This window comes from Lygodium microphyllum, chromosome 13 (genome assembly GCF_053477565.2).
Source record: "Lygodium microphyllum isolate KBCC chromosome 13, Lygodium_microphyllum_v1.1.10, whole genome shotgun sequence".
NCBI classification, from domain to species: domain Eukaryota; kingdom Viridiplantae; phylum Streptophyta; class Polypodiopsida; order Schizaeales; family Lygodiaceae; genus Lygodium; species Lygodium microphyllum.
The window spans coordinates 13,635,165-13,654,013 of NC_141147.1; the positions used below are offsets into that span (position 1 = coordinate 13,635,165).

An 18,849-nucleotide genomic window follows, 5' to 3' on the forward strand; every position below is an offset into this window, starting at 1 on the left:
AGAGTAAGAGAGGAAGGGAGAGAGAGGGAGAGAGAGAGAGAGAGAGAAGAGGCCCAAGGACAATTCCTTACTTGAACGAAGCCCCGAGCACCCTCTCTCCCCATCGCCATTTCCTGAGATCCCTCCATCAACTGCCTTTAGTTGACAAAAAGATCGCGAAAGTCAAGGCAAGGCGTAGGGAACTCCGGCATAAAGGAGTGCTCCGCCGACAGGAGTAAAGGTCATATTCCAAGCTCCATAATGCAAAGCGCAAACTCTCGCAAGTAACCGGAAAGACCGCGACTACAAAAGGAGGATTGGGCAAAGATGCCACCACTAACACGAACGGGTTATCGGGTGTAAACGCTAATTTGACACTCCAAAACCAAGTACCGCTACCGTGTCTAGTACTTTGAACCGAACAGTAAAGCATCGACATCATTAGAAAGAAGTCATACTTCGCACCATGTAACTTGCATAACTCGAAAGGTAGTTGTAACGGCTTAATAACCATGATTTGCCACGAATAGATTAAGCATCTACGGGTTGTTGCAGTATTAAGCCAAGTATTAAGTTCGAACTTTTGCAAATGCATCATAGATTGTCAATGTACATAAATATTCCGTGTAGGTCAATTGCATCCTGTAGACCATTAGAGTGAATTAACTCGCATTTATGATGAACTCATATACACTTGCACTTAAATACTTAGGTTACGCTTTATGATTTGCATAAATGCACTAGAAGGAATTTTTATGAATGGGAATTCCGCATCGTATCATCAACTCAGAAAATACTTGCATCTAGATTTGTGTGGCATTATGTATAGTTTCGGTTGCACTACATAATAGGGATTCATCTTAAAAGATAGATTCAAGATGCACATGTGAGTTGCTAAACTTAATTGCAAGAGGCAATTCGGTAAATGAAATCCTATATAATAAGTAGGGCTAGGTTTAATTCGACTCAGCTAGGATTTAATTATAAATAGGTCAAATTGTTATTACGATCATATTTTGACTTAGAGTCAAGTAAACATGCTCTTTGGTCTCTATCCCAATAACTAGCCGCGATGAGTTCCAAAACACTCTTGGAGATATCATTTTCAAAATATGATACATCTCGAAGCTAATACAAGAAAACTTGAAGGTCGTATCCACAAGAATAACGACCATTTGCCACGTTACATTCGATGCTCGCAACTATTTAAGGACTGTAAATGGGCTTAGTTTACTCTTGACTTGCAAGAGGAATGAACAAAAGTTCATGCTATCTTAAGGGAAGGAAACCCTAGGGTAAACTTAGAACCCCGATAAAATTCTAAGGTGGGAAAATAGTTACGAACTGACCAATTGAAATCCTAGTTTGAATCATCTAAGACCTGGACCTTAAGATAAGAACCAAAGGTTAGCAACTTAGGGAAGCTACCATCCAAAAACTATCGGATATAAATCCAATAGCATAATTGCTCGCTCCTATTACATAGGAGTGTGATCGGAAAGAGGGTATTCTTTCTCTCTCAGAAGATAATGGAAATTGACGCCAAGGCAAGAAAGACCCAAGAAGGGCAACGTTAAGCATTCAAAGATGGGAACTCCACCTTAGCAAATATCCTGATGAGCACTTGCCTTCATTATTGTTTGTGCTTGTAAATCTAGAATCATTGTCTATGAAAGGAATGTTTGACCCAAAATCACAAAACAAATTTGAATAATGAATCAGGTTGAATACATGGAGGGTGCGCCAAGCTACCCCCAACTGGCCACCAACCCTAGCCAAGGGGATTCTAAATAACCATGACGGGAACGTGGACCAAACCCACCACAAGAGGTCTCTCTACTGATTAGTTTATACGTAGAAGGACGCTTGGATGCCAAGGGGAGACTCTGGCTATACATTCCCTCACTCTGGGTCCTACTCAAACGATCTACGTGATTCGAAATGGATTCTCAAGGCCGTGTTACTAGTACAAGGGCAAAAACTTGGAAGAAATAAGGCGCATCCTCACGGATTGCGAAAATCGTCCTTTTTGGGCGAGACTTGTATCTCAGTTAAAATGCTAGAATAAAGTTTGCTTCCAAGGAGCCTGTTTGAATTATTTTCATGTCAATGCTATAAGTTACGTGAATGAATCATGTTCCCTAAAAGGCTTAATTAAGGAAGCTGATTTTAAATGTCACACATAAAATGTGGTAGAACCTAACTAGATAACTAAAGAACGCCTATTGAGGGAAGCAGGTGGACGGAACCCTCGACGGATCCGTCCTACGGAAGGGTGGTCCCAAAGGACTGGGAGGCTTCTCACAAGGCTCTACAGTCGTACGAGCTTTAGGTAATATTAGGTTAGAACCTGATTCATGCCGTTTTAGAGGACCGGAATGCAACTATACCCTACGGACAAAGAGGTTGAGCGACGCATCCCTCTCGTTTCCCATTCTCTTTGAACCAAGTACAACATGGGTCTGCTTCGGCTTGGGTATCTCTGCGTAAAGTAGGATGTCCAGGATCCGACGTTAGAATGCTGTTAGGAGACCTTGGCCACTAGGAACCTAGATTTCAGGTCGATCCTAGTGGGTTCGCCCACGAACATTCCGTTGTAAGGCAGACTCAAGAAACCCTAGGCGACAAAACTCAGAACATTCCATGGGAGTACCGCGCAACTACGCTTAGATTCGTTTCTCGATGGACTGCTAAAAACATATTTGGACAGAGGCATGTTACAGAATAGTATTATTCTTGTCATTGTAAGGGACTAGAGGAATACTCTTCTTTACAAGGCTTATGGTGTACTCGTCACAAAGTGCAAGTCGTCTCATGAGCTATGCGTTGATGCCCTTCGATCCATGATCTGGGCTCCCTAGGCATTTAAACTGTCATTAAATGCAATTGTTGCCCTAATGTCCTAGGCACTAAGTAACACTAGGGTTAGGGTTTCCTATGACAGTTAAGCCATTAGGATTTGATTTTATTATAAAAAGACACTTTGTGCATCATTAGCATACAAGTGTGGCATTATTCATTGCAATCACCTTAAGCATTAACTCTTTCTCACTTATTAATGCATCGCTTCTCATTTGTTATCAAGTGTTGTGATGTATCGATTCATTCTCATTCATTCTTGATTAAACTCACAATTACTCCACACCTGGGCCAACATCCTTACCAAGTCCATAAAGCCACCTTAGGTCCTCCAATGATAGAAAAGGCTAAAAAGACACAATGGCATCCCAAGAAGGAGTCTAAGACATTGTGAAATGATTTTATATTGTCTATGTATCTCGCACAAAAACAATTCTCCACAATACCACAAGATACTCTTTAAAAGAGCACCAGCTTTGATACCATGTGAAGATATGCTAGGGTTTGCACTGAGAAAACACAAAATATACGAACATGACTAAAACACAATAACTCAAATAGTAATGCAATAAACACAGACACAATACACAAAACGCAAAAATGCAAAAACCAACATAGACAAAGAAAAAAGAGAACTCTGAATTGAATGAATCAATGCTATAATGACCCTGACCTATACTACAAGGTTGAGGCTGACAGGTGAGTCTTGATCACGTGGTTGTCAGGTACAAAAGGTACAATATAGTACGGTATAATAAAATACCGTACTAAATGGTGTCTTATGATTTTACAAGGTATGGTACGATATTAGTATGAAAAAAAATTAACTTGATTTTTTAAAACTATAAATAATAAGACACATGTTTAAAGTGAAAATAGGCTACAACAATGCCATTACAAAATGTGGTCAATGATCATACATGATACATCATACAACTCTCATAGGGATCAGGAGTCGGATGAGTCACGATGGACTCAAGAGTAAGCATTCCAAGCCGATCACTAATGGCTACCTCTCACATAGCCGACGCGCCATCCATTTCTACGGGTGTAGTGAGCTTATCTCCATGCCGATCAAGTCACCTCCTCTCCCACACACTCCGATAGCTCCGTGATCCAAGTGCAAGCTTCAAGCAAGCTCCATCCTCAAGCTCCATACTCCAAGCTCCATAGCCGCAAGCAAGACAAGAGCATCTTCTTTCTCTCCTTTTTCTTCTCTATCTTCTCATCTCATCATTGGCATACTTGATAGTGGATATAAAGGAGCATAGCAATGGATTGTGTTGTTTGGATCATGGAACCACCTTTGAGCCTTCAAGCTTTTAAACTACAACATAGGAAGCTAAGTTGGTGAGTTCACTACACCTTGAAGCTAGTCTTATATTCTTGCTTTCTTGGGTTGGAGAGAAGGATGAATAGTTATTCCCCAAGGAGGAAAGCACTTCTTTTGGTGATAGTCGTTGATCAAGAAGGGATCATTAGAGGCATCAACTGTCTGAACAACCTACTTTGTCTTGACATACCTTGTATAGCTTAATTGTTTTGACTTTCAAACCAACTTTAGCATTCCAATTTTTGGAATTTTGAGGTATTTTAAATGAAATTCCCATATTTACCTATTGTTCTTTTATCGAAGAGGATGGATCTCGACTGATTCTCTTATAGGAATCAAGAGAGTCTGAAGATGACCCCTCAGCATCAGATGATGAGACACTCTCATACTCATCCTCACTGATGAGGTTACCATCATCATCAAATGATGGCTCCCTAGGCAATGGTTGTGTAACTGTAAGCAAGGGAGGAGGGATATCATCATCTCTCACACGGGATGAGAGCTACTAGAGCCCCACATCACATATGCTTGCAAACCACTCAAACACCCTCTCGTCGATCTCGAAGAGTGCCAAATGACCATGCCCATGCTAGCAATTGTTGCAACTCAAACTCGGAACTCCTCGCCCACAAGCACGTTGATTGTGAGTGTCACAGGTGTCTGTTGTTATGAGCTCTCTATAGAGCTCTGCAAAGATCTGCTCCTCTGCATCAACCTCCTGGTGTACATTCGAAAGAGTGTCAACCGTCAACTTAAATATATCAACATTCACCTACACAATGCACATAACTTGACATAAGATTATAAATACTAAATTGTTAACTTGTATACAATTGAAAACAACAAATTTAAACTTAGCTTAACCAAAACGATAAGTGTTTACCTGCTTTAGACTACCCATGGTCATCATGGCTTTCATCATGCACAAGTTAGTGCAGCAATAGATTAGCCGCTCTAACTATCATGCACTAAGCCGATTGTGAATCTTCGTGTGAATGAGAGAATAGGCACTCCAATTTCTCTCACATGCACCTAAAGAGCAATCCTGAGCAAGGACTCTCATGGCCAAGGGTTGAAGAGTCTGCAACGCATATCCAAAAATATGGCACCAAAAGAGAGGCTTCATAAGTGACTCTCTTCTCTAACAAGTGGAAGAAGCAAAAGCCACATGTCCTCTCTCATCCGCAAAGCATCCAAGCTCCTCTAGAACTGTGTTGTGGTCATCTACAAGGACCACACGAGTGAGATATGCAAGTTGGTCAAAACATGACTCTATCATCCATGACTATTGGAGACTTGTAGGCCGTATATAATAGTGTTGCAAATCCATGAATGGACTTGCACATCCATGCCCATCTCTTCTTTGCTATGTCAATGATATGTGCACGTTGTGACTCCGTGATCACCATGCAATCCCATGCCTAAACCAATATTGCTCTAAAGAAGTGAACGAGAAGGCCCATAGCCTATTGCCAATTGCAAATTTGTCTATGCCCAAGGGGGGTATTGAGAAGAGAGAGCTGGTGATACAAGATTTAGGTACCCAAGAGGAGCCACACACTTCACAATAGTCGAACTTATAGGTCTCCCAATGGTTCTAGGCTTTCATGCAAGAGCTCAAGCCCAGGGGTCTCGCAGATCACAAAAGCTTTAGCCTTTGCAAGGATAGCATGAACATGTTGTTTCAATTAGTGTAAACTATGCCTTGATGCACAAGATTATGGAGGACACTGAACCTGCTTCTATTAAGGAGGCTTTGACATGATACATGGTGTTGCACCATGCAAGATGAGCTTGATTCCATTCAGAGGCACACTTGGTACTTGGTTCCATGTCCTTCGCAAAAGAAGGTAATTGAGTTCAAATGGGTCTACACGACCAAGTACTAGGCTGATGGTACCTTGTAGAAGCTCAAAGCCAAGCTTTTTGCCAAGGCTTTTCCTCAAAAGCCTAGCTTGGACTATGTAGAGACCTTTTCCCCAACAGCCAAGTTTGCTTTGACATTGGGGAAGCTAATCATAGGTGACCTCTCTATCAAATGGATGTCAAGTCCACCTTTCTAAATGATGATCTTCAAGATGAGATTTATGTGGAGAAACCACCAAGGTTTCCATGACCCTAATTCAAAGGACCGTGTTTACTACTTGCGGAAGGCCTTCTATGGCCTAAAGCAAGCACCCAGAGCTTGGTATCTACAAATAACCCACTTCTTTCTTGACTGAGGCTTTCAGCAGTTTGATGATGACCCGAACCTCTATTTTAGATTGTCTAATGGGTCAGTGACATACATCATTCTCTATGTTGATGGTTTGATCATTGTTGGGAGTCATCGTGAGCACATTACACACTCGAGAGATGCTAAGAACTAAGTTTGAGATAACTGATCTTAAACTCCTTCATTTTTAACTTGGGCTAGTCCCAAACACCCACTAGCATTTTCATCTCATAGCAAAGATATGTGGCTGAGTTGTTGACAATCTTTAGCATGACTGCTTGTAGGATAATTTCATGTCACGCCCCATGAACCTAAGGTCCAAATTGTCCCAACATCATGCAATGGCAAACATCACCAAGTATAGGTGCCTGGTTGAGCCCCTAATATGGCTCATTCATACGCAATTGGATGTTTCTTTTGCAATTAGCAGCTCGAGTTGCAAAGGCCTCTTCAACCCCAATGGCAAGTTGCTTTGCAAGTTTTACAGTATTTGCCGGGCACCCCAATCCATGGGATTTTATATGGAGAGAGAGTCTCACTAAAAGGTTGGACAGATTTAGATTGGGCTCATGACATAGACTCCCAAAAATGTACTACAAATTTTTGTTTTACCTTAGACTCAAGTGCCATTTCTTGGACCACCAAGCGCCAACATACTATTGCTATTTTTTCAACGCATGTTGGGAATCAAGCCACTCGTGTAGCAACCCCAAGATGCTATTTCAGGAGAAGAATGGGCTGGTGACATAGACTCCCAAAAATGTAGTACAAATTTTTGTTTTCCCTTAGGATCAAGTGCCGTTTCTGGGACCATCAAGTGCCAACCTACTATTGCTCTTTCTTCAACACATGCTAAGTATCAAGCCACTTGTACAGCAACCTTGAGACCAAGATGCTATTTGAGGAGAAGAATGGCTAAGATTCGATTCCCATGGCCACACCACACAGTGATTTGTGGGGATGGTCAAAGTTGCCTTGCCATAGCCAAGAATCATGTGGTTCATGCTCACACAAAGCACATTGAGATCTAGTATCACTATGTTTGGGATCACATCCAAGATAGGGAGTTGGAGCAAGTTTACTATCCCACAATGGACAATGTGCCAAATATATTCACAAAGGCTCTTTCATTGCCTTCGATTCTTCATCCTTTGCATCCCTTAAAATCCAAGCACACCCAAGATCCGAGATGGGGTGTTAGTGGTCATGGTCATATCTTCGTTGTAAGCCCCACACTGAGTCATTGAGGGCATTACCAGCTCTGTCCTAGTCCACTCATTTTGGTAACTTTTGATCTTATTGTCCCTCGTCCCTATTTTAGGACCCCATCCATCTTTTTTGCCTACAACACCACTCAACTCTCGAGAGTATTTTTAGAGTTTTCTATACGGTTACACCACCTGATAGTATTTATAGGGTTCCTTAGAATTTATTGCCTGTTTATAGACACTTCGGTTGGTCATTATCACTTAGTGCCTTCTCACTTCTAGCACCCTCACTGAAACTACACACTAATGTACATGGAGGGACTGATCATTGTGTTCAGCTTTCATCTAGTCTTCAGCTGAGTTCTCTCTTCATTGCCTTTATCATTTCTTCTCACTTAAGTGTTCCTCTTCAGCTATCATCTCTCATCCTAAGTGGGGGGTGAACTATCCAAGTAGAATATTTCATGTTTCAAAATACTTTGAAGGTGGCTCCTCTCCTCAATATAGACATGATTTTAGGGCAGCCATGGCTCTATGATCTCATGGGCTTGGTGGATCATCACTTGCATTGTGTCCTCATTTGGGATGGGTCTTGGTAGGTTGCATGGACCTTGCATGGCATTGTTGCAACTTGCACCCTTCGTGGCTTGAGCTAAATGAGTAGCAGTCATTTCTCATCACCAAGAGAAGCAAGTAGTTCAAAAGGGCTGACGCACTATAATGATGTATGTGCAGAAAATTGAAGGCAATTCTTTTTCTTCTTCTTCTTTACAGCAAGATGATGTGGTTGAGACAAACTTGGTGTTGCTGCAAGAGTTTAATTCTCTTTCTTGCATAAGTCACACTCAAAAGTTGGCTCCATTCCAACCAAAGGACTTGTAAGATCAAGCTAGTTCCAAGAGTGAAACCTTCCTCAAAGGCGCCCTATTGAATGAGCAAGAAGAAGGTCAAGGAGCTTCAGGCACAAATTGAAGACCTAATGGAGCAGAGACTGGTTCATGCTCTGGCCTTGCTAGTCAAGAAGAAGCTCAAGGAGCTTCAGGCACAAATTGAAGACCTATTGGAGCAGAGACTGGTTCATGCTCTGGCCTTGCTAGCCAAAAAGAAGGATGGGAGCTCGCACCTTTTGATTCACTGGGCCATTTCAGGGGAAGAGAAGCATTCCTATTCCCAGAAAATTGAGCAGAGCATTCATTGCAAAATAAGAGTGATGCTGTAGCATTCTTGACTAATCATTTCAGCTTAATCTAGAGGTTGAAACTGCCCACCATAAACTGAGCAGTTGTGATGATCTCACTATGGACTTGTGGTGCAAAATGGCACAAACATTCACAGCAAACAAACAGGTCAATCAACTGACTTGAATGCTGCCTGTACACTGGCCAATCAGCATTGATGTCCCATGCCACACATGCAACCTTACTAGTGTGCCAACTACAGCTATAAAGGCACTGTGATTCCTACAATCCTGGCTGTTGCCATGTCAAAAAACGGTGACGAGATGCTGTTCAGTCATCATAATCTTGTTCCAATCAGTAAAGGCACCGTGATTCCTATAATCCTTGTTGTTGCGATGTCAAAAATCAGTGATGAGATGCTGTTCAGTCATCGTAATCTTACTCCAATAAGTATTTTATCTAACATATTAATATGTAGATGGGACCATAAAAGGGAGAACTCCAGATTAAAGTTTTTCGGGCCAAAATAGCAGATCAAAAGCAAATGCAACCAGAAGCATGATTTTGCAGAAAACATCCAGGGCACTAGGCAATTCTGCAATACATAATCATTTGAATGCTGAATCCATAGTTGAAAACCTTCCTTGTGTAAGTCAAAAGCTAGAAGATCTCATTGTTTTCATTTTATCAATGTCATCATAAAGCACAAGCGTAGCATAATTGTGTGATTACCTACACTGGGAATGGAGCAGTAGTTTAGCACAAGTTCTCGCAGCCATCTGTTTGATTTTTCATCCGGAATATACCACAAGTTGGTTGGAGCTGAAAATACTATGGCATCCTCAAAACATAGGGCCGCCTCTTCTTGTTCTGGCAAATCCAAGAATTGTACTTTGTTATTCAGAGCCATTGCCTTTAAAAAACCTGCAGCCCATTGTGAAATATCCTGTTTTTTTGCAAACCAGTACAATGTGGTATTGCTCCACCCCAGCTTCTGATGCAACAAGCATGCCGGGATAAGTTTTTCAGCCTCATGATGAGGATTAGGTTTCCTGTAGGGAAGGTAACGCTGATCTGCTACTATTGCAACTCCATTTATACTTTTCTTTTCACCCATACACGTTGAATATACAACTGGAAGTGTTAGTCGCTCTCCATAGAATCTCATAATGGGCAATGTTTCCAAAAGCTCAGGATCATTACTGGCCTCCTCACAAATCTCCACCTGCACATACAATGCAACATTTATAAGGCACATTGACAGAATAGCATGCATTAATGGGTTCTAGGCAGCCCTGGTTTATGTAATGGGGTAAACATAAACTTCAGCATAAGAACTGACTGTCCCCAACTTTGGTTTGCAAAGCATTATCACATCCACTTTGTTAATTACTTGTGAGAAAGAATTGTTTACGAGTCACTGCAAACTGGCAAATATTTTGACAGGCAATTAAACAATTGCTACATCCAGCACAGAATGACTTTTGCTTACACCAATGTCTCGCAGAACTAGCCTATAATCAGATGAATGTGAGGTCAACTATCCTGAGTGCTATCATGATTCATACAAAGAGGAAACCTAGAGAAGTCACTACAATTCCATGCTTAAAGACACACAACCATGTCAGTTGCAGAAAGCTGAGGCTAGCACAAGCTGCTTGCAATTAGCTCCCTGATTTAGCTCATTCATACAAGTATCCAACCTGGTTGCCATTTTCAACAGTAGAGGGCAAAACATCTCCTTGTTCACTGTCAGACCACACTTTTGATAGTACAGGTATTTTCAAGGCACCCAAGCTGATCAACCCATGTATGAAGAAGGTACTTTGATAGGAGAGATTCTGGTTAAGCCATGAGACATCAGCATATCACAATTATTTAAAACATTGGTTTAGGTGCCCTGTTTAGTTGAGAAGTTTGCTTGTAAAGGTCAACTTTCCATAGAGAATGCCAACAGTTCTGAATTTCACAAGATACTGTTCATGCAAACAACCCCTTCAAACTGGACCAGCACATCAGTGTTTTTGCAGATCTTAAACCAGATATATATACTCTAATGGCCTATTTAGGACTGATCAATCATTAACCTCTAAACTGATTAGGAAATCCTCACAACACCTTTCTTGCAAACAATCCCACTCAAACTGGAGAAGTATTGCCTCGTGCATATTTGACAAGCTATTGAAATTGTATACGAATATGTATACATACTGAGACCTCCCTCGAAGTGCCAAGCAACTATTGGGAAAACTGAGGAATTGTTAAATTCCTTAGGTGTACATGGCGGCAAGGTTAAGATGTAAAAGGACGAAAAAGTGTCAAAATACATTGTTTCATGTGCTCATTAAAAACATACCTATAAAATTCTTTATAAAATCAGCATACACACATATAAAGTGTGCAACTTAAAGATAAATCATGGAAAGCACAAAGTTTCATGAAATTGAGTTTAGAAAACAATTGCAAGGCCATATAAGAGTTGAAACTAGATTCATGTAGCATGTTCAATTGAGTACTCCAAAAAGATACAAAATGGCATCTACCATGACACATGCTATCACTCAATGCTCATGAAAGGACCCAAAATGACAAAATACAAAATGACTCATGACTCATGAGGACGACTCATCATCAGGCCCAAATATATTGGAACGCGAAGACCCCATTAGCCTACATGTGTTACTCATGTCATTCTATCATCTCTTGGTCGTGAGCTCCTATCAAGTCTATCAGAGACATAGGAGCTCTCGCAATTTAGGTGCATTTTCTTTATTTGACAACTTCCTGTGTGCATTCCTAGGCCATTTACTACTTTCCACAGTCTGCCTACACCTGCCAGACATTGTCTTTGTCATCTCGGATTTTTTTGAGGTATCCCCTATTTTTTCTAGCATTTATTTCTCTATGACCAGCATTTATTGCTGGTCGGCCAGCATTTATGGCCTCCACTAATGCAGATCGGCTAGATTTGGGCATTTATGCCTATTCATAGCCAGCCCCCACTTGGAAGATACACCCACTCTTCAATCTTCAGTCTTCCCTTTACACATGCACACTCTATCTCTCCGTGCTTGGTGTTGCCATCATCATCAACCTGATCTAGTGCCCTCATTGACGCTTTGGGCTGCGTGCAAAGACCGATAAGTCCATCATCATTGTATCAACATTCTTCTTCAATCAGTGCAATATTCTTTCCTCATCCTCTACTTCCTCTCTGTCTCTCTTTCTACTTCTCTCTATGTTCATGTTTCTCTTCTGTTGTGCACTCTCACATGGTATCATTGCCTAAGTAAGGACAAAATCTAGAGATTTCTTGCAAAAGAGCAGGTTTTCATCACGGAGGACCAGCCAAAATTTCCCAAACACGGATTTTCAACTTGTGTTTACTGCATTTACTAGCTGAAGAGGTGGTCTATTGCCCATTTACACCCCCAAGCAGCCACGCGACAATCTCCAAGGACCAAGCAGCAACTTTCTAGCATCAAGCGGCATGAACTTTTGCATTTTGATCAAAACGCAAATTTGCATTTTTGCTGGTATTCACTACCTCATGCAGGCGTCAACAACATATTGCTGCATGCGATAGCTTCCTAAGACTTGACAACTTTCTGCTATAGGCTACAACTTTCTGTGCAAGTGATAACTTCTTGGTGGCTTTCTAGTGACAATTGTTTATCTGTCAAACACAGCTTTCTAGGTGATTGCAGGTTTGGAGATATCTTTCCAATTCAGAAGCTTTGATGATTCAAAGGAGGAGCTTCTTTCCAATCACTATTTTAGGCGAAGACACGATTATCGCGATTACAGTTGGCATGACAAGTCCCCCATGCGCACCCATCCCCCTTCCATTCATCTTTCACAAAAGGCTCCATCCTCAGTGAAGATACCGTCCTTCATACCTTCGGACAAGTGCCTATCTTACCTTCATCACCCAAAGAAGACAAACTATTTGTCGTGGCTATGTAATGTGAAGTGCATACTTGACACCTTTGATCTTCGGGCTCTTGTTTCAAATTCCATCCCCCGTCCTAAGGGGATCCTGCAAATGGGACTTCTATGGACCATGCAGCCTTGTGGGATTCGCTCAACTCTTGAGCCCAATCCTTCCTTTCTTTGAGTTTGCAAGACTCTGTCCTTGTGCATGTTCGCACGTTGAAGACTGCGATAGAAGTGTGGAAGTAGCTTATGTCTTTGTATCTACATAAGATGTTTGCCCACAAGATTTTCCTGGAGAAGAAGTTGCATAAGCTTAGTCTTGATTATACCTCCTCTATGAAGGCGCGCATCACGAAGATGGAGGACATGAGAGGTGACCTTGCCTCTCTTAGTCGAATGATATCCTCCGAAAACATGGCTATGATCCTTTTGACTCAACTACCATCTCCTCAGTTCGATGTCTTCTACACCAGCCTTACAAGCAATTGCACTAAATTGAAGCTAGATAAACTGATAAGTGACCTTAGTATTGTTTAGGAACCTTATTTTCAAATCGATCCTCATGGGAATCGAGTGAAGCTTTCCTTGCAAGGTAGACTCAATAGATCTTAGGCAGCAAAGTCCACGATATTCCAAGGGAGTTTTGGATGACGTCGCTTGGGTTTGTTTCTTGATGGGTGGGCTACTAAAATCGTACTATCAAGGGATCATTTGATAGCCATGTTATAATAGTGGAGAGAAGGCACATTCTTGATCATTCTTTCATTATGACATAACAAATCAATCACATCAAGGACCCACAAGACCCTCTTATGGGAGGAGCTTTCCCCGCTTTGTCTTGGAGCATAACGAGTGACTCATAGAGATTGGGGCCTATAGTTCTAGCTCCACCAAGGCATTTATTGCAGGTACAGGTAGCGGGAAGAAAAAGAAGGTACAAGACAAGAACAAGAAGCAAGAGGACAAGGAGTGGACAAGGTCAAAAGGGCTGAAATTAATTTTTAAGATTATTTAATTCTTAAAATTAATTAAATGGTTAAATCATGTTTAAAAAATGGGTTTAGAAGGATGCCATTTGGCAAAAATGACCATGCGAACTCAAAAAACGTTTTTGGGTTGAGTCTCAACCATTCAGTTAGTTTATAGCTTGGGAGAGCGAGAGAGAGAGAGCTGCTGGTCCATTTTCTAATCAAAGAACTGTAGTCTATGAGTCTATGCGTGAGCTGAGAGTGAAGGGGACAAAGAGTTGAGAGTAGTAGAATGAGAGAGTTAGCACGACACACTAGGTATTCGGTACAATGACAATATACCACATTCTAGGTTTTGAATATATATAAAGTACAAGGTGTAAGGATGCATTCACACCCGAACACACTAAAAGGCACGGTGACCTTTTATTCCCAAAAACCTCCCACCTAAAGGCAACGTGTTGGAAGGTAGAGAAAAGATTCAGCCATGTGTATGTATGTACAAAGCTGAAAAGACACATATACTATCCAACCCCGATCATCTGGCGGCAATGAGTAAACCGCTCAGCTGGAAGACCTTTCATGAGAAGGTCTGCAAGATTATCATCTGTATGTACCTTGACAAGCTCAATGCCTTTGCTGTCAAGCATATCCCTAATGAAGTGATACTTCACCTGTATATGCTTTGTCTTTGCATGAAAGACACAATTCCATGCTAGCATGATAGCACTCTCACTGTCACAATGGAGGATAGGAACCTCTGTGATCCCAAGCTCTCTCACCAGACGTGAAAGCCATAAAGCCTCTCTACATGCCTCTGTGGTAGCCACATATTCTGCCTCTGTAGTAGACAGTGCAATACATTTTTGTAGCCTAGATATCCAAGAGACTACTCCTCCTGTGAACATAAACACGTATCCTAAAGTGGACTTCTTGCTTTGTGCCCTTAAGTCATGATACCCTTCACTGCTTCCCAATGCTTTTTGCCAAGATATGCCATGTATCTGCTAACCACTCCCACCACAAATGCAATGTCAAGACGTGTAGCAACCATAGCATACATCAACCTACCAACAATTGAAGCATAGGATATCTTGGCCATTTCAGCCTTCCCATCATTTGATATAGGGCTGTCATCTACACTAAGTTTCACATATGGAGGCAATGGTACACTGATAGCTTCCCCCCCCCCCCCCCCCTCCATATTGAAACATTGCAAAACTTTGGTAATATACTCTTGCAGTGACAGATAAAGAAGACCCTTTGATCTGTCTGTGAGTATACGCATGCCAAGAATGTGATTTGCCTCACCAAGATCTTTCATATCAAAGCTATTGTGTAGACTCTGCTTCAAGGAGTCCAAGGCATGAACATCCTTGCCTGCAATTAGCATGTCATCCACATACAATACTAAGAGAATAAGGCTGCCATCTGTTGCCTTCTTGGTATATAAGCAATGATCAACTTGAGAACGGTGAAATCCCTGAGATTGCATGGATGTATTAAATTTGTGATACCATTCGTGTGGTGTCTGCTTCAGCCCATGCAGACTTTTGTTGAGTTAACATACCATGTGCTCTTTCCCCTTTGCAACAAAACCGTCAAGCTGCTGCATATAGATTTCCTCATGCAGATCACCATGTAAGAAGTCAGTTTTTACATCCATCTGTATGAGTTCCATGTCCTCACATACAACCAAGCCCAAGATAGTCATTTTGACTACAAGAGAAAAGATTTCATCAAAGTCAATTCCACGTTCTTGCTTATACCCTTTAGCAACCAAGTGTACCTTGTACTTCGGCAAAGAACCAAAAGTGGCTTTCATTTTGTAAACCCATTTGCAAGGTTGCACTTTTTGTCCTTTTGGCAAAAGTACCAAATCCCAAGTGCCATTCTTCATGAGAGATTCCATCTCTGATAGCATTGCTTTTTGCCATTTCTTACTATCCTATCTATTCATTGCTTCTTGGAAGCATGACAGTTCACCACAATTTGTTAACATGACATAATCAGCCACACAGTTGACTCCAAGAACAAATCTATTTGGCTGTTTTTGCACTCTAGTCGACCTACAAACCCAATGGTCAAAATTTGCTAGTTGTTCAGCCTGTAAATCTGCATTAACAGCTTGTTGTTCTATAGGTACATCTTGTTGTATAACTCGTTCACGTTGTTCCAAGTGCACATGTTCTTACTGAATTTGTGGGGACATCATGGGCAAGATCTTGCTGATCATTTACAGCATCATTCCCTGCATTTTCAAAGACATTTTTAGCAGGTATTTGCTACTATCTAACAGGCATTCTTTGTTGTCCTATTGGTATATCCTCCCAAAATACAACTCTTCGGACCTCCTCTGTTCTTTCGAGTTGTTTGTGCATGCGATCTTCCCAAAAGATGACATCATTGATGCGTACTACTTTTCTTTTCTCGAGATCCCATAAACTATACCCCATTTCACCTTCATCACCATATCCTAGAAAAATACATTTACAAGACTTTGGCTCAAGTTTGCTGCACTCTTCCGTGCATATGTGCACAAATGCCTCGCAGCCAAACACCTTCAAGTGTGCATACAAAGGTGGCTTGGCCCAACCACACTTCTTGGGAAACTCCCCCCCCCCAAAGATAACCCTGGCATTTGACATACATCTGAATGTACTAACTCTAAGGGTGAAGACTTTAGAGAAATAGATTTTTTGTGTGACATTTGAGCATGTTTACCATAAATGCAATGATCACACTGTTCAAAATCAGCATATCTCAAATACGGTAAATAACCCAAACAAGAGAGCACTTTCATTCCAAATTGACTCATGTGTCTCAACCAGCTATCCATGAAGCAACACTTGGATGCTCAATTATGGAGACAACATGGTTACGCACACTAGATACATGCAAAGGATACAAAGTATCGCTTTTCGACCCCTTGGCAACAATGCGAAAGCCCTTACATATTATCCATTTGCTATCCCTAAAGGTGGTGTGATAGGCTTCATCATCTAGTTGCCTAGTGCTAATCAAGCTCTTCTTTAGCTGAGGTATATATCTCACATTATGCAAAACAAACGTGGAGCCATACTGAAATTCCAATTTTATACTGCCAATACCTACATTTTACATGCATAGTTATCCCCCAAGTAGACAAGACCACATACAGCACCATTGTAGTCAAAGAACAACTCACGATGTGGTGTAACATGAAAGGACGCACTTGAATCAAGTATCCAAGTGTGAATGTCATCCTCAGAATTCGCAATCAATGCATGTGCATCCAAAGAATAAGCTAGAAATACATCACCATCACTGTCATTATCATCAGTGACTACATTAACCTCTTCTATTTTTACATTGCTCTTTTTGACAAGGTGGTTGTCCTTGTTTTCAGCCTTGTTGGCTTCATTGTTTTTGTTTTTGCCCTTCTCTTTCTTTAGCTACAAGTAATCCCTTTTGTAGTGCCCTTTTGCCACAATGATGCCTCCACATTCTTTCCACAAGATTTGTTGCGTGCTTTGTTTTCAGAACTGCTCTTATGCTGAAATCTGCCTCTAGTGTGTAATGCATTTGAAGACTTGTTTGCTAAGTTGTTTTGCCTTTTGAGTTCTTCCATCAGCAAAGAACTCTCCACATCAAAGTATAACAGCTGAGCATTAGAATTACACAAAGCTGTCCTAAAAGTATCCCAACTTTCAGGTAGGGTGCATAGCAAGAATGTAGCTTTGAACTCTTCATCGATATGAAAATCCAAAGCAATCAGATGACTGAAAATTAAGTTAAACTCATTCAAATGTACAGACATGGCTTTTTCATGCGAAAGTCCATCAGTTTTTTCAGCCAATAAACCTTGTTGGCTGCACTTTTTTGAGCATATAATTCTTCAAGCCTTTGCCACATTGCATATGTTGAATTCAACTTCTCAATGTTGAAGAGCAAGTTGTCTGACACTGAGAGCTCAAAGGTAGAGCAAGCAAGTTCGTCCAAGTCATCCCACTCCTCTTGTCCCATGTCTCCTGGTTTGATTCCCTTGGTTCTAATGGGCTTTACATGTTTCTTCTGCACCAAGACATTATAGCATTGTTTCTGCTGGATTGCAAAATTATGGACACCCTCAAGCTTCTTAATGTGCAAAAAGAAAAGATTACTGCTGTCACTGTTTCCAGCCATAATTTGCAGCCCCAAATTGACTAACCACTCACCAAAGGCAAGCCCAAATATGACACAAATGACCACAGTGCACAAGAGTACCAACCAGCAATGAAAATCCCAAGATTGCAAAAAATTTCAGATCTGCAAATGAATTTTCAGAATTAAAAAATGTTGTTCGCTGCACTCCTCAAGCAATTTCTGACATAGTTAGAGACCAAGCCAACAATTACATGTGAAATCCCCAAAATTTCGCTGAAATTTCTGCTCCAAAGGCATTCCCGAGCACAAATTTGACAATTTGGGTTAAAAGCCCTAAATTTTAAGAGGATAATCTATTCAAAATTGCATCAATTCAAGTGCCCAAGTGCATATACTAAGCAATTCTTGCACAAATTGATGAAATTCTGCAAAAGCCCCAAATTTCTCGGGTCCGGTGTGCAGAAATTTCACTGAAATTGAAGAAATTCAACGAAATGTGAAAAAACCCCAAATTTTCATGGGCAATTGTGCACTGATTTCAAATTTCTGAGCCAGATTGTCCACTTCTGCATTAGAGTCCCCAAATCCGAGAAAAGCCCCAATTTTCTTGGGGAGAATTTGGCTTTGTGCCTTGGTGTGTGAACGCCTGATAAAGGAGAGAAAAAAAAGGTATTTCCTTTTTTTTTTAAGGTTTACCGCTGCCTGTCGCATCGCAGTCCGTCCCATCCAATCCGATGTGCGCCATGCGCCGTGTGCCTACAGCCCATTTCATCCAATCGCAGGTCGCCTACAACATGTCGTCTATAGTGTTTCATCTGCAACATGTGGCCTGAGCCTGGTCGCCTCAAACATGTCTCCTGCGACCTATCAACTGTCATTCCACATCTGGGACCTGAAGCTCCTGCTCGCCTGACGCCCGTCACTTGCTTCAGGAAGCATACACCACCTGTGTGCTCTGAGACCAATTTGTAGTCTATGAGTCTACGCATGAGCTGAGTGAAGGGGACAGAAAGTTGAGAGTAGTAGAATGAGAGAGTGAGCACGACAC

General features: G+C 41.3%; 1 protein-coding gene across 1 annotated transcript in view; it reads right to left on the minus strand.

The window, feature by feature from the left end:
* LOC148026355 (uncharacterized) overlaps positions 1-18,849 on the minus strand; it is a 58,175-nt gene that overhangs the window by 15,330 nt on the left and 23,996 nt on the right. Inside the window, exon 2 of the mRNA XM_087690772.1 lies at positions 9,509-9,997. Within this exon, the coding sequence (XP_087546898.1) occupies positions 9,509-9,997 (489 nt within the window). The remainder of the gene's footprint in view (positions 1-9,508; positions 9,998-18,849) is intronic.